The 23476-nt window shown below is 41.7% G+C and overlaps 6 protein-coding genes across 6 annotated transcripts; 3 read left to right on the top strand and 3 right to left on the bottom strand.

Moving 5' to 3' along the window:
• Window positions 1-270: 270 nt before the first annotated feature.
• On the top strand, window positions 271-2322 carry BDB00DRAFT_817064 (endoplasmic reticulum vesicle transporter-domain-containing protein). The gene is made up of 10 exons (XM_053123037.1): window positions 271-686; window positions 776-876; window positions 940-1010; window positions 1073-1107; window positions 1178-1251; window positions 1323-1412; window positions 1486-1512; window positions 1603-1701; window positions 1784-1815; window positions 1889-2322. Exons 1-10 carry the CDS (start codon window positions 535-537, stop codon window positions 2213-2215), a joined length of 1008 nt encoding a protein of 335 aa, XP_052981055.1. The 5' UTR covers window positions 271-534; the 3' UTR covers window positions 2216-2322.
• A 776-nt stretch (window positions 2323-3098) lies between these two features.
• Window positions 3099-5242, top strand: BDB00DRAFT_289856 (major facilitator superfamily domain-containing protein). The gene is made up of 8 exons (XM_053116806.1): window positions 3099-3239; window positions 3435-3652; window positions 3717-3779; window positions 3877-4016; window positions 4096-4304; window positions 4398-4491; window positions 4570-4730; window positions 4820-5242. The coding sequence occupies exons 1-8, from the start codon at window positions 3221-3223 to the stop codon at window positions 5059-5061; spliced, it is 1146 nt and encodes a 381-aa protein (XP_052981054.1). The 5' UTR covers window positions 3099-3220; the 3' UTR covers window positions 5062-5242.
• Window positions 5243-7448: 2206 nt separating this feature from the next.
• On the bottom strand, window positions 7449-8111 carry BDB00DRAFT_871063 (uncharacterized protein; the record flags this gene model as incomplete). Its single annotated transcript, XM_053126784.1, has 3 exons — window positions 7449-7559; window positions 7638-7771; window positions 7865-8111. 3 exons carry the CDS (start codon window positions 8109-8111, stop codon window positions 7449-7451), a joined length of 492 nt encoding a protein of 163 aa, XP_052981053.1.
• A 2696-nt stretch (window positions 8112-10807) lies between these two features.
• Window positions 10808-11674, top strand: BDB00DRAFT_871061 (uncharacterized protein; the record flags this gene model as incomplete). Its single annotated transcript, XM_053126783.1, has 4 exons — window positions 10808-10875; window positions 10939-11032; window positions 11178-11534; window positions 11624-11674. 4 exons carry the CDS (start codon window positions 10808-10810, stop codon window positions 11672-11674), a joined length of 570 nt encoding a protein of 189 aa, XP_052981052.1.
• A 3256-nt stretch (window positions 11675-14930) lies between these two features.
• Window positions 14931-16326, bottom strand: BDB00DRAFT_817057 (xylose reductase). The gene has a single exon (XM_053123036.1). The coding sequence runs from the start codon at window positions 16234-16236 to the stop codon at window positions 15265-15267; it is 972 nt and encodes a 323-aa protein (XP_052981051.1). The 5' UTR covers window positions 16237-16326; the 3' UTR covers window positions 14931-15264.
• A 3725-nt stretch (window positions 16327-20051) lies between these two features.
• On the bottom strand, window positions 20052-21850 carry BDB00DRAFT_871059 (uncharacterized protein; the record flags this gene model as incomplete). Its single annotated transcript, XM_053126782.1, has 7 exons — window positions 20052-20164; window positions 20241-20506; window positions 20592-20815; window positions 20896-21084; window positions 21273-21554; window positions 21664-21771; window positions 21845-21850. The coding sequence occupies 7 exons, from the start codon at window positions 21848-21850 to the stop codon at window positions 20052-20054; spliced, it is 1188 nt and encodes a 395-aa protein (XP_052981050.1).
• Window positions 21851-23476: the final 1626 nt, after the last annotated feature.

Here is a 23476-nt window from a genome sequence, read left to right as displayed (position 1 = left end):
TGAATAATTGAATAAATATATAAACATGTTTACTATAATATAAAAAAAGGCTGATGTACATTTGTTGCTACTGTATCTGAGTGTGTTTATCTACTGAAGCTGTTTCCTCATTGCTCCATCAAATATCAATGCAATGTTCCATAAAGCGCTGAGAACTCACCTTAGCTCATAAAACAGTTGTCCATACAAAATTCACATCCATTCTCTTAATACTGCTCACTTGCTCATATATTTTTTTGTATTCTAGTATGCTTGCTTCAAAGAGAAATACTTACACGTTTCAAGATTTCTTTGGTCCATCCATCGTGTTGCCCTGTGCTGCTAAGGAGTCTGGGGCACTCTTTAATTCTTTCCAAAAACAGTAATTGGGAAGAAACTACCATATACTTTGTTTCCAGCCTCCTTTCGTTCCTCGCGTACCACGTCCCTTTTTTACATTATTACACTCCACTTTGTTTCCAGTACATCAACAAATCAATTCGGCTGCGACGTACATCCCTTCTTTTCTTGCTACCAATTCTAATTTAATACGCCATGGCCATTAGTCAGTGGGCTCACACGGTGGCTCAATTCGACGCGTTCCCAAAAGTAGATGCTGACAATCAAGCTCGTAGTGAAAAAGGTGGATTGCTCACCATTTTACTTGCATGCTTCCTCGCTTTGCTGTCTCTCAGCGAGTTTTCTGAGTACGTTATCTATGCTATACTATGATTTCTTTTCGCTTGAGCTACGAACGAATAAAGTATTGAACTGTAACTTTATACTTGGTTAACAGGTACCGTACACTGCACAACAACTATCGCTTTATAGTCGATCCAACAATAGAGACCAGCATGCAAATCAATATGGATTTAACGGTCGCTATGCCGTGTCCAGGCAAGTTAACCATTACAAGTGTGCATATGTTGTCATATTAAAGCTAAATCATTTCCATGACAGTTTTGCTTGTCCATGTCTATGATGCTTCAGGGTATCGGATTCATTTAACAGAGAATTTACGCCTGGTGCCAGTAAGCTGCCAAATAAAAACATTATATGTACCGTGGAATAACACATATAATAACTTATGTAGGCACAATTTTCTACGAACCGTGCTGACCAGGAAAAGTAAGAATTGAGAGTATAGGAGTTGTTGATGCAATAATTTTAATTTATGTACGTGGACGATTATATAAAGGACGCAAGATGCAAGATATATGCAGGAAGTGATCAAGGCAGCAACTGGCAAACCATACGACGAAAAGATCGCTGGTAAGATCTACTGGTGGCTATTCAAATTATTGTCATTATTCGGGCAAATTATCTAAATAATGCACATATAGCCGAAATGGGTGCCTGCCGTATCTTTGGATCGATCCATGCAAACAAAGTAGCAGCGAACTTACACATCACATCACTCGGTCACGGATACCGTAAGTGCTTCCTAGTCAAAGCGCTACTATCCGATATCTAAACTTCTTGCTCTGTTACTGTTTGTCTATGTAGAGAGCCACACACACACTGATCATAAATGTAAGTTACTGGTGACACTCAATTAAGAAATGAAGAAGTTTCTGCGTACTCTTACCAATGATATTTTCTCTATCGTCCTTATCATTACAGTATTGAACTTCACTCATCGAATTGACCAATTTTCATTCGGCAAGCAGTACCCCGACCTTGTAAACCCGCTCGACAATAGTGTTGAAATTACAGAAGCACGTGAGTTTATCAGGATACTATAGTGCATAGTCCACCCAGAATCTGCAAGCTTAAAATTTTTCTTTCGTGCATATATTTTTAGATTTCGAAGTGTTCCAGTATATCTTGTCGATTGTATGTCTATCAGAGTTTCAGAAAGGAATCAATAGAGACAGATAGCTAATGCGCAAATACCCGTCATTATTAGGTACCTACAACGTACATTGACAGCAGCAAGAATGTATTATTGACGAATCAATACGCTGTGACGGATTCTCACAAGGCGGTTTCTGATCACCAAGCGATCAATATAGTTCCCGGTATCTTTTTCAAGTATGATATTGAACCGATCTCTGTGCAAATAACAGAAAGTCGACAATCGTTTACACATTTCTTGGTTCGCCTCTGTGGCATCATTGGTGGTTCGGTCGTCACTGTTGGCTTCATCTATCGGTCGATTAAATTTGTTCTCACGGGTGGAAAAGAAGATCCTAACCTTTATGCGCCCACACATAACCTTATGCGCAGTGTATAAATAAAAAGAGAAAATGGAGTATATCATCATCATCCACATATCATCATGAAACGACGGAAAAGAACAAAAAGGCTTTAAGAGGTATCGTTTCAGATGAGTCATAGAAGTGTATATGGTTGTGGCGTATATATTGCGTTCTGAACCTTCTTGTTAAGCGATGGGTAGATGTTTATCCGCCACAATGGTTTCATTGGGCTGATCTACTATTATGTAGAGCGTATGTGTATTGTATAATATACTAAGAAACATAGTGTGAAAACATAGAGGGGATCATTCAGTGTCATCACGAGGATGAACCACTCACGATCCAGAGAAAACGAAGATTCGCGCGGGAGTCGGCACCGAATTCTATCGGAGAGAAAAAATATAAAAGCCAAAATATGAAAGCCGCGCGCCGACTGATCCGATGCTGAGAACTCGCATTTCTACTTCTCTCATTTTATCTCTTTTGGAATATATACACAACCCTTCCCTCGGAATTCTATAACATTATATCACCCAGTTCATATCTACCCGTGTAGGTTGCCCTTTCAATTTATACTTCTATATAAAGAGAATTAAAAATTGTGTGTGGGACTTCGTGTGTGATGGCATCCAAAACTACTCTTCAAGAAGACAACGGAGTAAACGAGTATACAGTACATTCAGTCAGGTCAACCATATGTGGCAAAGATGAACAAGCCAATACTACTCGTCCTTCAGCACGATCGTCACTTTATGAAGGTATAATTCAGCTGTCTGAAGGAAATAAAGGCATATGTGACGATTGGCCGAGTTACTAATACGATATGTTTATCGTAACAATAGAAAACGCTGTGACAATGAATTCGCCATCTTCTGAAAAGAACTCGGCTACTGCTGCTGTTGGTACACATGAAGGATGCGGATCCGTCCGAAGCCAAACGCTACCTGGCGACCAAGAAAAATTCGATATCGACAAGATCCCTGACGGCGGTTACGGATGGGCTATCGTCGTAGGCGCGTTTATGGTTCAAGTTACGAGTTATGGTGTCACTACTGCATGGTAACTAACTACTCAATATGTGCATGATGATAACAAAAAGTAGTCGTACTAATTGAAAAACTTTCCCACCCCAGGGGTAACGTTTTCCGGGAATTGGATTTCCCGCCTTTGCTTTTATATGATCTGAAACCAGATCGGATTTTAACCTATTTTCATCAACATCATCTCCATGCCTATACCGGTTTCATGTGATAGGCGTTATGCAAGATTACTACGAACAGAATGTTTTTAAGGATACAGTTTCGAATGCACCACTCCAATTGAGTTTTGTTGGCACATTCTGCTTGATCTTCAGTAACTGCATGGGACCTGTAGCGCAAATCTTGAATTCCATCTGGGGAACAAGAGTTGTCTTATTGCTTGGGACCTTATTCGTTGCCGTCGGCGTGATCATTGCTGGGTTTTCAACACAGGTACGGTGTTACAAAAGCAAATCGTTTTCAAATACTAACTTAGCGGGGATACATGCGATAACAGATATGGCACCTGTATCTGACACAGGGCGTTTGTTTTGGTATTGGCGTTTCGTTTATGTACGTGGTAAGTACCTTTCCTGAGTTTTTCCTTAGTATCGCATTTGTGTACGTGACCCAGCCTGTAATAATTAAATGATTCAACCTTTACCACTTTTGCTTAGACGATAATGGCTGTTGCACCGCAATATTTCGATCGTAAGCGGGGTTTTGCTCTTGGCCTGATCGCCAGCGGATCCGGTATTGGTGGCTTGATTATGCCATTCATCATGACACCTATCAATCGCAGTTTGGGTGGTGGATGGTAAGCAAAATTAGATCATGATTAAATATGATCACGGTTGATGTGATTAACTTGAACTCCTAAATCAATGGATATATAGGACCTATCGTGTTGTCGGCTTCGTTTGCTTGGCATGCGATTTATTGGCCTGCATACTAGTCAAAGACCGCATTCCCCGCCCTCGTATGCGCAAGCGTTTACGTGACATCATCAAGTTTGATGTGTTTAAGAATGGCAGTTTCCGTATCTGGTGTTTAGGTGCTACCATGCAAATGGTTGGATATTTTATTCCATTTTTCTTTGTACCATGTAATGCATCAATTCTGTTTCTATCTTTATTCAGTTGGATCGAAAAGGATAATCGCTTTACTGATAATTTAAACGAATTTTACGACTGTTTAGCACATGCTACGTATCTTGGTTTATCTGATTCCGAAGGATCGTCGTTGGTTGCTGTCAGCTGTGCCATGAACTTTGTGGGGAGAATTGTTTGCGGGTTTGTAACTTAGTTTCAATAATCATACATAATCCTAAATGAACTAGCAGAATTCATTTTTTTTCCAACCATCCATAGGTTCCTTGCTGATAAACTGGGCAATGTTAATACGAACATTATCTACTTGGTCATTGCAGGACTTAGCAATTTCCTCATCTGGACTTTCGCTTATACATATGGTACATTAATGGCGTTTATGGCTGTATTCGGTTTCACATGTGGATCTTATTTCACCCTAGGTAAATATTGTAATGGCTGAGATCTTTCAAAAGGAATAGATATGAAAGAAAGATACGCTAAAACAAAAATATGTCTTTAAAATTTCTAGTATCACCCATCACCGCTGCTATCCTCGGCATGGAGAAATTCCCAACTGGATTGAGCATGGTTCTCCTCTCTAACTGCGTTGCAGTTTTCGGTCCCAATATTTCTTCCGCGATCGAGTCAGCTGTCAACTCGGAACCTTTTTTTTCCTACAAAATGTTCGCCGGTGTCGCTTATATTTTGGCAGCTTCGGTCATGCTGTGGTTGAAATTCAACATTAATCACAAGATTTCTGCAAAAGTGTGAAAAAATTATACTACCACCGCTACGTACTACTTCTCATCATTATATCATTGTAGAAATACTTACTTTCCTCTTCCATTTACTACACAGCTCTTACTTCCTTTTTTTAAGCTCTCAGCAATTAATTATAATTACAAACATATAGTCGGTTACGTATTCCTACAGCTGTTTATAAACATATTTTTACGTATATATGCTATGTCGCAGATTAAATGGTGTTGGTAGAAGATAAGAATTTGCAGTTCACTCGACAGTTGTTGCTATGTTTTCAGAGGAACAAATCATAATTTCAAACTTCTAAGATCCATGAAAATTGTGTACTAGAGATTGCTGCAATTAGTCTTATACAGTGAATAATAATTCCTTATAATGGAGAATAATGAAGGTGGTATGCTTCTGAAAAAGGCGGCATGAAGGCCCTTACTATGATTGTGTAACATTGCACCCTGAAAAGTCTACAGGCATATACTCTGGATGAAAAAGGCCATTTTACCCAGTGTTCCTACTTTCCCGCTGCATTGCTGCACATGCTCATTTACTGTGTACATCACTCATAGGCACTACGTTACTCACTTTCATAGCAATTCTGACAGGTAGTATACCCAGATGCTACTATGAAATAGCACCTTAATATGAGCATCAGTATAATAGACAGTTTATAGATTTTGAGCATCAACATTACATTTAACACACAAACCATTCCCTCTTCCTATCTCGAAGATTATTAAATGGATAACATCGATTACATGGATTTTAACGTTGGCGACTACGACATCCTGCCGGACAACTTCCGTAGCATAGATCTCCAAATCAGTAAGGAAGCAGACAACTGTTAGGACGACCTTGCCCAATTTGTGGAGGTCGAGGCGATGGAGCTGGAGCAACAGCAACAACAGAAACAAGGTAAATGACAAGTATGCCATAACAGAGTGTACTCGGATGCTGAGGTCGTTGCTGTTGTCCGCATGTACTTCTATGGCTGCGTGTCAGCGAGAGAGCTGATGGACGCACTGAATGCCGGCATCCACGGTGCAAAACTAGTCGCAATATATCGGCCAGACATGCCATCGCTAGCACCACGTGTGCGGCGGTTGTGTGCTTCACATTCAAGAAGTAGCAAATAAGTGCTACAATTCTGGAGCAAGCAAGACAGCAATGGTCTCCTCACTGTCCTTCCCTGGATATACTGTTGTTACAATGACCCCCTTGCCGTTGCTCCAGCCTCTTCTGTCTCTGAAGTCAAGTACAAAATTAAGCAAAAACTTATAAAAAGCAAGAAGTTATAACAGCTGCATATAACTTTTCAGAAACGTAAATTAGAAAGACTCTTGAAGCAAATATAGGATGCAAAAGGTCTTTAACAACGTATACAAAGAGGAGGAGGGCAAAAAACCAAATCTTTTATCGTCAGCATTGTGCATCAATGATCAGGCTTCTATAACTTGCAAACTTGCTTCACGTCCAACCATATATGGTTTTCAGTTTTTCTTGTTAGGAATTCAATAAATAAAAGATATTCATCCCGCAAATGAGTCGAGCCCTGGGGCCGCAAAACCATACCGCAAACCTCCTACACCGGCTTGCAAATAGATAAACCTGGCGGGCTCTGATTAAGTTAACTTGGGGGCAAAGGTGTTCGAAAAATCCAGTATCCGAGAATTTTCCAGTATGGACTAATCACAAGAGCCTACTGCTATATTGGTTCCTGGCAAGTCTTGGTCCATGATTCGATTAATGTTTTTGGATAGAGTGTCCTCGCCATAACTATATATAACAATTTGATTTATTGCCTTTAAATATCTTTGAATTCGCTATGAGATACAAATTCAAGAAGATTCTAGCATAACAACATTTCCTATTTTGTTCTGACGGTCTCGAATCTACCAAATGACTGTTTGAAGCCGCGTTTCCGATAATTCCGATGCATTGCTGGCCATCAAATAGGCCTCATATTTACAAGGATTGATGCAACGGAACTGTTCTTTGCTTTACTCGTGATTTCCTCCATTGTCTGCAAATTCAGTGTGGCTTCCCTTCCATGACTGATAACTTGCGTAGCTATTTCTCTGAATAGTAGCGATCCAACCTTTTCTTGCGACATTGCTATATGGTTTGATTCTTGATCTGACATGGTGTAACGGTGCATACGTTACGACGACATCCAACCTGCATGTTGACGATCGACAACGCATGGTTCAAACGATAGGATAACTTGCGATCGACCGCATGGTTAAATAGAAGTCTGGTGTAGATCAATACATAGACGTTAGCTAGCCCCCTATTACTCAACGTATATATAAAGACGGGATCCTGAGTTATATGGTTCCCCATCGTTTTATTCTTTGATATTTTTGTGTCTCACCTTGTTTCTGTTGATTCACACTGTCTACTCATTCACGTTCCCGATTGTAAGTATCTGGATCTATACTGTTACACATGGTCCATATGGTTACAGGTTGAGTCAAGGCGGATGCAAAGTTGGACGATGATCGACACATGGTCTACATTGAAAGACAAACAAATTTGCTGCGCACTTGCCTCAGCAGGTATAGGGATGGCATTGTTTGTGAACGGCTGACGATGGGGTTTGTTGGGATATGGTTGGCAAGTTCGAGTAAATGGCTGTCGAGAGACACACGGGTATTCTGTGATGGCGCAAAGTGTGAGGTTGTTGGTCCAAGATTAACCGAAATACTGTCTAGTCTGAGGCTTGCTGTTACGAGAAAATTGCACGTACGCGTACCTAGGACAAGTTTCTGCCCATCCGGTGAGTGAAGGAGGCAAATAGACTAGTATTTATAGCGACCAGGCACAGACGGAAAAGAAGAGGCAGAGCCGAACAGCCTTCTTTCATGGTGAGCGTCCAGCAGTGTATCTCGGGCGTAAGGCTCGATTGTGTCGATAATGATGGCTACTCCTTCCTCAACCACGATTGCACCGGCCAGCAGTTGGGAAGTACAGTAGCGTAATTGAGGATACTGTAGCCAATCTTGATTAAGGATGTCGCAGGTTTCATCAGACAGTTCTTCGTGGGTGGTTTTTGAGAGAGGCATCGAAATTTTGCTAGAAAAAATAAAGAGAGAAACTCAACGACTATTCATCTAAAGCCAAATTCAATTCAAGCCAAACTATTCCCCAACTCGCACTCTTGATATGTCGAATGACATGATCATAACCACCAGTCGTCCCTGCTGCCATTGCGGTGTTATCGTCATGGATGGGGCTGCTCCAAACACCAGTTGTTGATTCTCTGTTTAGTAGTATTGAGGCAGTTGTCGCTGACGTTAGCACTCCATGTTGCTTTTGTTCATGCTCATAAACTAAAGGCATCCACCTGCCTACTTTCGCAAGCATGATTTTGTCTTCTTGAGTTGCTTGATCCGCAGTCAGACTACCGCTCGATGCTAAGACAGCTTGACGGTGTTACTTGGTACTAGGACACCAGCTAGTCTTGGTTTCTGGGATCCAAACCAGGATGCTGGAGTCTGAACAATTCATTTAGTCTTCCAGAGATACTTGTATGTAAGGAGCCTAGGGAATCCAAAAGTTGGTACCTTGGGTACCTGGGGTCTGTGATGAACCTTGGGAAAGCTTTATGAGATCGATTACCTAATTGTGTCATATGCTTGTCTCAAAGATTGAGCCATGCATGTTTAAGTTCTAGCATTAATACTGTGAATCAGAGGCGAGAGGGTTTCAGCGTCTTGGTCAATAAGGACAAAGGTGGTGGACGGGTATGGACAACGTTTTCCTTGTTTTCAATGTCTTCTTCGCGCGAGCCCGTGGATTCATTGACGACCTCGCTCTGCGCCAGTTTTCTCTGTTTTGTCCGGTGGGCATTCAATCCGTAGTTCTATTTGAAATGGTTAATAAACGGACGAGTCGTTCCAATGTTCTTGTCACAAACTGTGCAAGCAAAACCATTTTCGCTTCTTCTCGCACACGTTGGCCCTATATGAACAAAAGGTGTGTGTGAGAGAATGCAGAGGAACTCAATAGTGGTGAAACAACAAACCTCCACCGTAAAACACTTCCTTGACATGGCATTCACCGGTCAAGGATGTCATAGGTGCTGGAGTTGAAGTGTCAAAGGTGTGTAGTGCCCGCAGCAGCGTGACAGGAAAGGGTTCTTTTTCTCCTCCTTTCTTCTCTTTTTCCTTTTTCAGATTTTGGTCGAGCCATTATTGCTTTTCCTCTCTCTAACTCAAAGCTCTCTTCCTCCAACTCAAGGATGCCATGACAGTGAGTATAGCTGGAAAGAGTCTTGTGCTTGTATTTGTCCTTGCGTGCTTAAAAAACCAGGAAGATGTCTGCCAAGATATGTCAAAAAGTGTATCATGTCGTGTACGCAGCTGCTCATAGATGTTTAAACTTGAATCGGTATAGACCCACCTCTCTCTGTCTATATCTTTTCTGTAAGACGACAAAACAAATGTAAGTATAGCTGTATCCAGCTTAGGATGGAGGAGGATGGCCATGCCGTGTCAAAAATAAAGATAGCACAGTGGGTGCAGCCCTCTAATGATTTTTTTTTTTCAGCTGGAAGAAGTGTTTTTGCCTTGGCCGGATTCTCTGCTCTGCTCTGCCGGGTGTTCGGCTCTCCTGTGCCTCATCGTAGAAGTATGGGTAAGCGTAGCACGATAGGATCATGTGTGTGTGTGGTTTAACAGTTTCCCATTGTCTGTTCGTCTCTTTTGTTTTTCGGGATGGCGATAGTGCACGGACACCTCTATGCTGGCCAAGATTGATGCTCTACTGTCATCCTGCTCCTAGAAGCCGACCTGTCAAATAGTCCATCGGCTGTGGTCAAGATCTATCCATCCATCTCGCCGGAGACGTGTGCTTTTTTCTTTGACTTGGACCTGAGGAAGTCGTTAAAAGCCTCATCTTCTTCTTGCTACATACAAATATCCGATTGTTGTCTATCCCTTCTCCCGCTCCCTCTCCCTTGCACATCCGTATCGCCTAGTAGCCGCTGTTCCGTATCCATCTTCGGATGTTACATCGCCTCATGCGAACGGCATACTCCCCACTCCAGGCAGACTTCGGGTGTAAGTATTTGCTTTCTCTCTCTCAATCTACCTGTGCGGGTGGAATTACATGGAAAGGGCCGAGTTTTCTATTTTGTGAGTGACAAAAGCTAACCCATCTTTTTTTCTCTGTATAAGATTGTACCGAGGTATGAAATGACGTACTCCATTATAGCTGGAATTGTTTTTGACTGAGCTAGCCTTGAGATCCATTAGTCTCTGCCTCCAAATTCCTCCCTTGCCACACACTGCTTTTCCTTTGATTATGGGGTTTTCGCACGGGCCGAGTGTCGAGGCAAAAAATGAGATATTATTATGAAAAGAACCAAATATTCACCAGCTTTTAAGCTGCAATGAGGTACATTACAAGTAGCTGGCACAACGTCAAAACACAACATGCTACTATTATTACCAGACGCGAAGAGTGAGAGAGCAACACTTTCATAGGAGAACCGGTCATATCTTGAAAAGTAGACTATTCCTATCAAAGGATATTTGTAGAGAGCGGCATGATTTCTGAGCGCGGCGTTTCAAACGACTCCGCACCATGCAGAGCACCGAAGTAAAAAACATACTGGAATAAATGAGCTTCTATATAAGTGAAGATGCAGGCCTAGCAAAAGTACAGAGGTGCTTGTAATAGTGTAGCTCAATTTTATTATATCTAATGGTACTACCAACGAGTCCAGATTCAATCGCATCCACCAATCACATTCTGTATGAGACACGCTTGGGACGTATTGCTGATTACGTCGATTGAATTCCCTGCCACTGTCCATCATGGAACGTAATAATTTTTGTTCAACGAGCAGACACGAACATTATATGCGTCTTATGATTATATTGGTAGCAATGCTCGCAACGAAAACAAAGGTTATTTGCAGACGTACGGTATATGGAACAATCCATGCGCCATTGCTACTGACGCTGGTACATTATCACTTGTAGGTGTTAAGCTAGGTTGTGCAAAACCACCATCAGTTAATTTTAAGCAAGTAGACAGAGTGACACTTCCTTTCCATTTAATTTTCTACCTCTTCCCTGTTCTTACTGTAGTCAGTTAACAGTGTACTTTTTGTTACTTTAAAGGAATTTATTAGTCATCGTGCTGGTGAGCTAAACGGATCGTCGAGTAGCCATAATCAGCCTGCGCTCCGTTGCAACTGCTCGGCCAAATTGAAGTTGCATATTAAAGAGTCAGATCCGACAACGATTGTGATCGAGTACGATTGGCGCCATACTGGGCATGAGGTATGCTGGAGGAATGATTTGATAACAGCACCTGGAGGACGCAGAGCACGTCAGTTGTTAGAAAAGATGGTCGATAGTAAGATGTCCTGGGTTGCCATCGAGCATGCACTTCGGGTGGATAAGAATCAACTACAACGTATAAAGGCAAGCAAGTACCGCGAACTTCCAGCAATTAAACAGATCCCGTACTCGATGGTATGTTACGCTATGAGACAGTCAATAAAGAAACGCTCGCGGCTGGACTCATTGTTAGACGTCAGCCTACACAAATGGGAAGATAAAAGCATGTGGATAGTGGTCCAAGCCATTATGACGATGACAAGGGCGACATCTAATAAGGGATGTTTGCATTTGCATTTATAGTGAATTGGCAAAGAGAGGTAAAATCATGGTTGGGATATGGATGTACTTCTTTCGTTACATGGCTGTCTTTTATTTTTACTTCTCCCCTTTTTCTTTATTTTCCTTTTCCTGTTTCTATAGGTCACTATGGAAAGCAGCACTGTTATTTGCATGAATTCAACATACGACACAACAGTGGACGAGGGCAATAACCGGTAGTCTCTATATACTCTTGTTGTCTGCTCGCTCGTCACAGGAATAGGATATCCGGTTGACTGGATGACAGCAAATTCTGAATATCATTATCCTATCGTTTCTTGGCTGTATTGGGTGCGTGAGACTGTAGGTTTTACACCAGAAATTGTAATCATTGACAATTCAGACATAGAGATGAACAAAGTGTTGCTGACAATGTAAGAAAAAATGGTGAGTCCAAGACTCACACGACTGTCGCTGGGCAAAATCGATTAGCAACAATAGACGAAGCAACAATGGTATTACCAGCATCAGAGAATGGAAAGCTACAGCAAGCTGTTAACGAAAGTAAAGCTCATTGATCTATGCTGTAGACCATTGTTTATATAAAACCTTCAATATGCTAATATCCAGAGAAAGATGCGAGCACTTCTGAGTTATCACCACGCTGTTTGACATCATATCTAGCGACATCCACAGTGGTTTGGCTCAGAACAGTAGTATAATAGGACCTTTATAAGCAGGGCAATTGAATGCCTCGTTGTTGATGAGGTCCCTGACGGTGCCACAACTGAGCTATGATGCCGGTAGAACATTTGTAGCTATATTTTCCAAGTTATGGTGTTATACTTCAGGGTATATATAGTGTTACTAGGTCGAGCTCAGCAATCAAGTCACAAATTTGGTTACAATGATCAGTGGACTAAAGTACACATGGCTTTGTTCATAGTGGTACAATGAGTCTGATACGGTTTAAAATTTGACGGTTATTAGCAGCAAATTTATTACGAACCAAGCAAATCTGTTGTTACGGTGCGTGCAGCTCCAACTGAGCTCTGTTGGCACTTTATTCTCTGCCTTTTCCCTTATATATGGGTACCCGTTGGATCTTACTGGGATGCATACTAGGATTGCAGGAGCAGCCCTATTAATTTGTACCCTTTTCATTACCGTGAGCCACATGGGTAATATACAAACTGTTTTATATCCTGCCTTTGTTACACAGCCATATTGTTATTATTGATGTTTTTTGCAGAATGCAGAATTCTTGTTTTTCTTTACCTAATCATGCTCAGGTGACTTCCACAACATTACACAGATCTGGTATTTGTACCTTACACAAGGGTATAGAAGTTGCACTGCCGTGCGTGGTAAGTACGACAACAACACATGTCAACGTTTGACACTTTTTCTTGTCTGCAAAATAGTAAGCTTATAATTCCCGTAGCTTGCAAAATTTGCTACTACTGCTGTCAAGACATGGAATAGAATAAAAGCAACGTTCTGTATTTAGGTGCGCAGGTGCCACGACCTGGTTGGCTGCTTATCTTAAACTTTTTTTTTTGATGGTCATTGAAGAGAAATAAAGCTTTTCTACGAAAAAAGCTACTGTTGCTATATACAAAATAGCTAATTTTTTATTAGTCCCTTTCTCGTACTACTGAGTATTCATTACGTATCTTGGGTTACCAGATTCACGAATACATCAACGAATCGCGAGTGGGTGCGTACATCCACTACTTGATCAATGTATAAGAAACAAAAAAGGTGGAGTAGCGCATCGTGATGCACGCATAACTTCTTCTTGGCGCAAAAGTACCAAGCAGTTGCAGGGAAATTAGGAGTTGCCAATCCCAATCTTGTTTTCCTGATGCTTGCTGGGTTGGGTGACTTATGGTGCAACAAGTTTATAACCGACATAAACGATGCAGTTTTTTGAGGTTCCATAGATACCTTTGTATGCATGGCCAGCCTAAACAAACCTGTAATAATGATTTTTAGGTACTTTCTGTACAGTTGTTATACGTTCACGTTATCACTTGTCTCAGTAAAAAAAACAGTTATGGGCGCTCAAAGTCTGCCACTTTTGGCTGGCGCAGGTGAAATTGAATTGGTAGGCAGCATAGTCGGTATAAAGTGCATCCGTGACATACAGCATGAAACGCGCTAAATCCATCTTCACCCCTTTCTTGATTACATATTTGACGGTTTGAAGAAGAACTTGCCCATAGCTTTAGGTAACGCATCTCCACCCAGTAATACTCCCACGAAGATTAGAAGATACTTTAGAGGATGTATGCGCTGCATTGAGTCTTATAGTAAGGGTATGAATGTGTGGGCAGCAGACGAAGAGGTGTGCAACTTCACCACAAGAGTTTCTACATCTCATCATTGGTGCCTTAGCGCAGATGAATAAGTCCAAAAATAAATGCTTACTATAAAAGGAATCAGGATTTTAAATTCTTCATGATTCTCAATTTTGTTGGTTATAAACTTTCTGCACCATAAGTCCTTAAATGAAACTAACTAATACCTATTACCGTGGCTATATGTTGGAGATGGGATATTTTCCAAACAAGTCTATATCAACAAATCTAACTCAGTGTCAGCTCATCTGTGTTTAGACCTAATGTCGCTTCTGCTTGTATCCAGATTAATGTCTCTACTCATTCCCCATTTTACATGCAGAATGTTTACAAGCACGACCTATATCGTAGCAGCATTTGTCATTGTATGATGACTCAAGTTACCATCATAGATTGCGAAGTTGAATATCCCTGCTGCTTATAACCATCCAACTGCTACTTGCTATTTCTACTGCGTTGAGGAAATCAACAGTGCATGATTACATTTTCCAAGCAACAGCAACCGGAAAAGCGTGTTGGGTTTACCGAAGGTACGATGCCGTTTGTTCCATGTTGTAGAAAAATAATCTAAAAGCAATATTATTATGGGATATTGCCATCGCATAAACTCGTTTTTTAAACAACCATGATGTCATAATTCCTCATAATATACTCCAATATACTTGCTCTGTGTGGATTGCAATCTTTGCAATCATTTAAATAACCAATTTACCGAGCAATCTGAAACACTGTCATTAATGTTGTCAAGTTTCGGCTTAATTTCCATCCGCAAACAGCGGGGCATGTTAGCATAATTTATTGTCGGAGGCTTAATTGCACTCATCAGCTCATCCCCTCAAGCGAATCTTTGCAATATCAATGATGAGTTAGGATATAGTAATGGTACGAAAATTGGCGTATTAGCTTCCTTGTGCCACTCTTTAAAATTGATCGATAAGCGAAATATAAAATTAAAGTCTATACACAGCAAGATTTTATTTTATTTTTTGTAATCCTTAAAAAGAGAATAATAAGAACCGAAATAAAAGCAATGCAGAAGAGGAATTTTTTAGTTTAAATTTACATTGAGAGAGAGAGAAGCTCTAGACTAATTGTAGAAGTGTAGAGTGGAATATTGTTTTTGGGAGATATATGTATGTACTTGTGAATAGGATGATAGTAAGGAAAAGGAGTTCAAGCGGATTTAAATGTGGTAATAGAGTGGGTGATGCTGATGATGATGTTATCGATGATGCTATTGCTTAGTAGAAAAGAGGGAGCTTCTGGGCGTTGACCATGGGATCGTTAAATCGAAGACCCATATCCAGTTGGTTGATGGCCTGGACATCTTCTTCGTCCATCTTCCAGTTCAAGGCTTCCAAGTTCATCTTCATGCGGTCGACATTGAGCGACTTGGGGACAACAGCGACATTGCGTTCCAAGGACCAGCGGAGAGCGACCTGGGAAGGAGCACGGTTGTACTTTGCGGCAATGTCCTTGACGGTGGGGTTCTCGAACAAGGGCTCGACAGATTTTGCGCGCTTGGAACCGGTCGAAACGAACGAAGTGGGGCCAAAGGAAGAGTAGGCAGTGACAGCAATACCTTGCGATTGGACCCAGTTAACCAAGTGTTCTTGTTGGAGGTAAGGATGCAATTCGACTTGGAGCAAGGAAGGCTTGATGTTGGCGTAGGTGAGCATGTCCATCAAGAGCTGGACGTTGAAGTTGGAGACACCAATGTTGCGGGTAAGGCCAGCTTCAACCAGTTTCTCCATGGCGCCCCAGCATTCGTGCATGGGAGCACGGTCCAAGGTGATGACGGGCTCGTCGTTGTTCTGGTACCATCCGGGGGGATAGCGCTCCTCAATGGGGACATGCTTGAGAGGAAGAGGGAAGTGGACAAGGAACATGTCGACATAGTCAAGGCCGAGTTCTTCGAGCTGCTTCTCCAAAGCGGGGCGGACGTGTTCCTTCTTGTGGTAGGTGGACCAGAGCTTGGTGGTGACAAAGAGGTCTTCACGCTTGACGATGCCTTCATCAATGGCCATATTGATACCGCGGCCGATAGCCTTTTCGTTCTTGTAGTTGCTTGCGCTGTCAATCAAGCGGTAGCCGACCTTGATAGCGTTGTAGATAGTCTCGGCACCATCATTGGGATCGATCTTCCAGCAGCCAAAACCAATCAAGGGCATCTTGTCGCCGGAGGGTTGGAGAGAGATGTATTCGACAGTCATTTTGATGTAGTATGTTGTTGTTGTTTAAAATAGATAGAGACGCGTTGTTATTGTTGCTGAGAAGAATGTCGACAGGATGGTTGATTTGGGCTCCCTTTATATATGTTTTTGTGGTCCTATCTGGCCGTGTGCAATGTTGCGTCAAAGATTTAAGATTGTGTGCCTTTTTGCCCTGAAAAATGTCGTCATGGTGAGCATATTTGGCAATCTGTGTCAGTCAACAAGATTTCTGCATCTGCCATATCCGTTTTCTATCGTTTTCCTTAGTTGACGATGTGTCGGACAGCAAAACCAGGACCTGTTCTAAATATGGTTTAGGACGGACGAAATGGTGTTCCTCCTCACCACCATCCCCCAAAAAACCCCCTCACACATCCTTAAACCACGCACACACTGTGTGTACACAGAGAGCGTGTGCCGTTTCTTACACAAACACAAGGCCGAGGAATTCCCCTGATCACACAGCAGCGATCGCGTTTGATTACCATGTCTTCCAACTGGCATAATTGTTTATTTACGGACATCCACATCCCTTACGGAGATTTTCTCCCAATTTGATAGGTCTTTTTCTGCTTCTTCCTCTTCCTCCACATAGCCGACGAGCAGAGGTACTTGTTTTGCATAATCTAGAGCAAAAAGAACAACTGGAATAGAAGCTCCTTCCGCCCCGGACAGAGCGGCAGAAAGTCCGGAGACACACTCCCCATCGATTTCTAGAGAACGTTATGTCCGGCTACTTTTGGAGGGTCCGGCGAGCCGGCGGTGCTTTTTAGCTTTATCAAAGACAAATCAAGATTCTGTCGGAATTCAGAAATCCGCCGGGCCACTCCACTCTCTCTCTTTCTCTCTGTCTCTTGTTAAAGGGCTGGTGGAAAGACATCGAAGCAACTGTGGTTGCTCGCCGTGAGAAGGGCAATGCGGCGGTGAAACAATTGTGCCGTAATCCCGACTGGGCCCAAACGTCGATATGGCGCTACTATTGTCTTGTTGTTAAAGGTGGGGTAATCAAGAACTTGAGGGGAACAATGAAAGGATTTCATACACCTCTTTTTCTTTTTTGAAGGGTCGTTTCATCTTTCATAGGACGTCATGAAAATGCCTTAATAGGGGAAAAAAGTGTAACGCACACACACAACACAATCACACCCGGTGTGCAATATGAATAGATGCCACCCACACGTAAACTTTATTTTTTGGCTCACGGGAAAGAAACTTTTTTTATCGTCATCATCATCATCATCACCGTCTTGGCCGTCCTCTTTTTCTTCGATAATACACCAACCAACACACGCAGCCAAGGAAAAGCATGGCCCGAGTTGGGGACAAGGGATAATGACATAATTCTATTTGCTGTCGCTGTTTGGAATCGCTCTGCTTCCTTAATGCGGGTGCGTGCGGACCTTGGCGATCTCCAAGCACGCTCTCTCGACTTTCCATCCTTGTTTTGCTGCCTGCAGAATCATTAACACCATCTCTCTTGCTGGTAAATAAAGTTCAAACGGTACCTTGCACCCCACCACACGCTTCTCTCACGCCCTTGTTATTTTTGCAGGGCTCGCGCTCACTTTATTTTTGGTTGTTTTCATATGCTTTACAATGAGGTCCCCCGATATCTGCTTCCCTATCTTGGTAACCATGCCACACCCTCTATTGCCTGGTCACCACAACCTCCGATCCATACAGTCTTTCATTTTCGATTCTGCCCTGGCGTCATCAAACCCTGTAGACTCAATCGACAGTTAATCAAAGTTTTTCACTTCCTTATACATCGTGAGACTTGATCTTACGGGCTCCGATGCTTCTTCTTCCATGATGTTCTTCATTGTTGTTACTACCCACTTGGGGCTCCTTGTACAGTTTCAGTCGGGATACTAGGGCTATTGCTGCTGCTGCTGTTGCTGTCATGTATGTTCACCATGGTCAAATACGGCTTAAAGTCCGTAACTGCATAATGATGATTATAACAATAATGCCAGCAGTCGCATATCTTTTTGATCTTGCTAGCTCCTTAAAAAGGATAGAGCTTTTGTTTGCTGTCGCCATTAGCAGCAACAGGTACTTGAGATAGTGTATATGCGTGCGCGTGTACATGCTGATGGCAAATCGAGGAAATTCTCGTTTTATGCATTAGTCTGTTTCTGTGAGGTGGGGGTTGGACCTTTACTTTGCATAATCGATAAATAGAAATTGCCCGAAACTGACAAAGCGCAGAAAAATAAATATCAGTAGTAAACAGTGGCAGAGGTAGTAGTAGAATAAAGTTCAGGATCGGCTTTTGCACCTTGTCGTCATCTGATCAGGTTACCCGCAAAAGAACGTGTTTTCAATTTTCTGTAAGAAAAAGTCCAAAGAAGCGGCCGTCCTTGTTCTTATTTTACCAGCCATCTTTCGCCGCCGCCGCCGCCGCCACCCCTACCACCACCCGGCTACGATCGGAAAGAAAATTCCATAATTATCGATATCGACAGAAATATAACCCTATCAAAATTATACAATAATGACCAAAATGCCCTTATCGATAAGTTAAAATGTAAAAGGGTTGACCAAGGAAAGCTAAGAAAGGTGCACACTCGTATCCAAAATCAGGGATCGCATGAGCAGAGATCATCACGGATGTTGTTAGCTCACAAACGCAAACAGAGAAAGAGATAAAGCCCCATTACGATATATGGGAGATAGCACTGTTTTTGTGTTGTGTATCCTATGGCTCCCTGTATACGCTCTCCTATATCGCGTTACCGTTTTATCCATATCTGTCTGTTTACACACACAAGATAACGTGATCACGCAGAAAGTAGAAATGCCTCGACTCTCAAACCATCATCATCATCACCACCAACAGCATTACCGAGAAACAAGACAGCCACAACCTGTTGTTTTTATCTCCATGTATGGCATGACTTCGTCGTATACATGTTTATTCCAAATTATTTGTGCCAAGCTGAAATAAGTTTGCGTTATGGAACCGATTTGCGCCAATGATTTTGCGTTCCTGTTTTCGCGCTTAAATTTTTGCATTGAAGTACTTGCGTTGTCAATTATGTGATATGAGAGCTGGACGGGAATTCCGGATAATAGCAGCAACCACGTGGGTCCTAGCTTACTCAAATTTGTAAACGAAAGAGTTGCTAACAGATTCCATTGTTCGGCCAAGTTGGGTGATATCTCCTGAAAGCAACATCAGCAAAGGTTCATCAAGTGCTTCTGCATTATCGACTTGAAGCTGTATCGGTTTATCTGCGTAGATGGCATGTACAGCCAAAGTTTATATGCTGAGATCTCTTTCAGCTCTAGTAAAAGTCAAGAGAACAAGCACCTTTGAGGATTTTATAGAAAGACCCAAAAGCAAGGCAGTCCTTTGGTTGATAGTCCTTTATAGTAATACTACAGTAATTGGTAGCATACATGAAGCTGCAATTTAGTTGAAGAAGATGAGAACTTACCGTATATTTGATGACATGAAAGAACCAAACGAAGATTGCTATATATTCAAGTAAATAGAGGTTATAATATCCGCCTCAATTTAAAGATGGGTGTCCATTCAGTGGTGTCTTGCTAGTCAGTGCGTTGTCGTTTTTATGATGGTTTTTATAAACTGGGAGGCAGGCACCAACGATTTCTTCCCGGCGACGATAATGATCAAGGTTGCATGGTACTACTGGTGGAATCAAGGGTTTTTTCCATGATTCCTTTACCAACACAAGCAAAATTCAAAAGTGGTAACTTTTTTATCTAGTGTATATATTAGTCTAGCTCGACATGAATATATGGCCAACTAGACATAGATACATAACTAACTGGACATAAATACATAACTAACTGGACACCAAGGTTTTGTTGTTGTCGGGAAAATCGAGATATTCTGTTCTCCTGACTCCAGTAACAAAACCCTTGGGGATATCAACACCCATTAATGAGACAGAGCCACCTAAATGAACGTATTAATAATAATTATCAATTTGTAAAACCCTTACTGATAAACAGGATACAAAAATAACACAAACCTGAAATGCTGTAACCGATGATATGGCACTTATGCAATAGCAAAGGAGGAAACGTAGCCAACAACAACATGTCGCGTAAAACAATTGGCAATCTTAAAAGACTATCTCGCATCTCTTTCGTCTGATTTTTCGCAGCACCAATTTCTGCGCAACCAAGTTCCAGCTTGCCCGATTTAAAGATAATATCACCACGTCTTGGTTTTACAGATGATAGCTGACGATCGTTGTTTAAGACATCTGCATTTGCTTCGCTCGATCCTTTATAACTATTGAATTTTATTATAAAAAACAGAGTACCAGTGAGCTTATCATGTTACCTTTCTTTTATCTATATATTTGCGATCAGCTTACCCCTTCACCGCAATGTCAGATCCTCGAGCAACAGAAGAAAGAAATCCAAACACTAGATACAGTTGGTCAGTTTCCATCATGGTACCAATATCGAATGAGCCGGTTTTCAGAAACAATTGGGCAATGTTTTGAAATTCAATAGATAGCCACACTTTGAGTGTTTTTTTGGATGGATCAACGATTGGGATGCTTCTTGCGTAATTATATAGCTCGGTGCTATCCTTCTATAAAATATGGAGTTATTTAGTTTTCTAATGTGATATCCACGTATACATTGTTTATTTGCTTGCTTGTTCATACGTACCAATTTCAGGATTTCTTGGAAATTTTGTTCGAGTTCTTTTGGTGCCGAGAAATCTGAAGCACCACCAGCCTCACGCAATTCATCCAATTCTTCTTCGGTAAGCACTCGTAACCAGCTACTATCGCCTAGATTGACAATAAGAGATTGAGAAGGACCGAGAGATGGCAAAGTTAGCTGGTAAACTCGAAACTACAAACCCTAGCCAAACGATCTATAATAGAGATTTTAACATACTGGTAGAATTTCTACGGAAAGTGGTTGGATGTTTTGCTCTCTTCCTCTTTCTCTTGTCGCATTCAAGATCCAAAAGTCGTCTTGATGCTTTCTTTTGAATGCTGCAAATCCATGTTGTAGGTTGGCTTTGTCAGCTAACTTACGGCCACACAACAGGAAAGAACCGGATCCCGCCCGATCTCCACAGTCAAGCCCTGTTTGGCCTGTTCAGCACAATGGCGGGAAACCACATGGGAATACCAGGTGCTGTAAGTTTTAAGACAATGAGTTTGATGACGCCGGCGACGAGGACGATGCTGGTGTTGGTGATGCTGATGCGTTTGCTTCTTGTTCTGGTCGTGTATTCGTGTTTTGTTGGATGATATAGCATTAAGCGTGTCTTTTAGTTGTCGTTCAATGGTTTTCCACGATTCTTTGGCTTCATCCTAGAAGATATAAATAAATTAGTACATGCTTTATCTGCATATTGTTTTGTAAAAAGAAAGTTCAAACGCAAACGCATAAAAAGTTGTTGGCACTTGCCACTGTAATTACAAGTGATTCAGCCGCTTGACTGATATTTCGGATCCAACTTGCTTTCACAGAATTGACATCCACGCGACAGTCAGAATCAAAGTCAATTTGAAAGTTGTCCACGATTTTCTAGAGGTTGACACAATGTACTCCTTTTTCGTTTGTCTCTACCAGGAAACACGTGATAGCTATTCCAAAGAACATTCATTAGTTCATGCGCTTGTAACGTCGATACAATTTTCTTATCTATTTATAATCGCAATCACGATTACTACCTTCTATTACAGGGTCTCAGTTGCCTTGGGTACAATGCTACGTGAAAAGAACAAAGCAAAGAATCGGGTAATTCAAAAGCAGTACTTGATATGGTAATCCATATTGCTGCGCGCGCCAGCCATCATCATTGGAAAGCCTGTAGCGCCAGTCGTGTATCATTATGGGTCCATGGTATTGAGCGTATCAATCATCAAATATTGTTGTCCGTCTCAATCGTGGATCATTGGATAGCCTATAGCGTGCGTTATTGAATAATCTGTAGTGTTGCGTGTGCCAGCTGTGATTCATCGAATCCATAGTGTTGCAAGTAGTGCCAATCGTGAATAGTTGTATTATATAATTGAATGATAATCCAAGTGTTCTGTGTATTGACCGCGAATCGTGGGATATATCATATTGCTGCATGTGCCATTCGTAGATCTTAAATAGCCTGCATTGTTTGTATACCAGTCGTGAATCGTTAATTAGTCCGTACTGCTGTGTGTACAAGTTGCAAAGAATTGATTAGCGCATAGCGTCGTGTGTACCGACCGTGAACACTGAATAGCCCATAGTGCTGTGTATGCCAGTCGTGAACATTATAGCCCATATTGGTGTGCGTGTGTGTGTGTGCGTCATTCGTGGTCCTTGAAAAGCCCATGTGGTTATACGTACAAGTCGCAAACACTTTGAAAAAATAGTGTAAAGACATTAGCTTTCCACTGCGAGAACCAGTGACAAATAGTTTATCCTACATTAAGGATCAAGATTACCTTGTCCATAAAACTAGTGGGTGGGAGATTGATTCGATTAAATGGCGTGGAGAATTTTTCATATTCAAGGACTATAGATGGTATAAAGGTATAGAGGTCTGAGAAAGAGGCAATCGAGGTGGATTGCGTCATTCATATGACGTCTACAAGCGTATGATATATGTAGTTGGAAAAACCGTGTGATGCTATCTTTCTATCTGTTCATGGGGTACTTGTGCACTATTCCGTAACATTACCCCAGCCCCAGCTAAACACTTTGTTACATAACTCCATATTATACATCTCTCTCATGAATTGCTGGACTCGAGCAAGTACGTAGTATCCGTAATAAGTTTATTCCCATTTTCCTGTCACCATGCGCATCACCTTGTTTCACCCCGGTTGAGTCTGACAAAAATTGGGGATTCAATAGCAGCAGCAGGGAGGAAAAAAGCAACAACCAAAGATCCTTTTTATTGTCTCATTAATCCGCCATGGCAATTCAAAAGATACGTAGCAACCAAATGGTTTTTTTCCCAACACCTTTTCCTCTTTCTTTTTTTTGTTAGTGGCATCTGATGGCCTCATGACTACGTCTCGTGGGATAACCCAGATCTTAGATGCTGCGAGGAACTATGACATCAGAAGCTCCCATGACTACGCCTCGTGGGATAAAGCCAGATCTTGGGTGCACAGTTCCAACCTTTAAAGCGCATTCGATGGCCTCATGACTACGTCTCGTGGGATAACCCAGATCTTGGATGCGCAATAATTGTTTTTTTCTCCTTTAACACGCATATACGCACGCAATGTTCCATAAAGATGTT

The sequence above is a fragment of the Zychaea mexicana genome (genome assembly GCF_025766255.1).
Source record: "Zychaea mexicana strain RSA 1403 chromosome Unknown BDB00scaffold_25, whole genome shotgun sequence".
In the NCBI taxonomy this organism is placed as follows: domain Eukaryota; kingdom Fungi; phylum Mucoromycota; class Mucoromycetes; order Mucorales; family Lichtheimiaceae; genus Zychaea; species Zychaea mexicana.
This window is presented reverse-complemented; position numbering and strand designations above follow the sequence as displayed.

What these genes read in the sequence shown, in the direction of transcription:
- BDB00DRAFT_289856 (XM_053116806.1), top strand. An exon ending in GTGGGGAGAATTGTTTGCGG is followed by an intron (nt 4,492 to 4,569) that starts GTTTGTAACTTA and finishes AACCATCCATAG; the next exon opens with GTTCCTTGCTGATAAACTGG. An exon ending in TGGATCTTATTTCACCCTAG is followed by an intron (nt 4,731 to 4,819) that starts GTAAATATTGTA and finishes TAAAATTTCTAG; the next exon opens with TATCACCCATCACCGCTGCT.
- BDB00DRAFT_817057 (XM_053123036.1), bottom strand. Translation starts at nt 16,236, where the DNA reads ATGACTGTCGAATACATCTCTCTCCAACCCTCCGGCGACAAGATGCCC.
- BDB00DRAFT_817064 (XM_053123037.1), top strand. Translation starts at nt 535, where the DNA reads ATGGCCATTAGTCAGTGGGCTCACACGGTGGCTCAATTCGACGCGTTC. An exon ending in ATACGACGAAAAGATCGCTG is followed by an intron (nt 1,252 to 1,322) that starts GTAAGATCTACT and finishes ATGCACATATAG; the next exon opens with CCGAAATGGGTGCCTGCCGT. An exon ending in ATCACTCGGTCACGGATACC is followed by an intron (nt 1,413 to 1,485) that starts GTAAGTGCTTCC and finishes TTGTCTATGTAG; the next exon opens with AGAGCCACACACACACTGAT.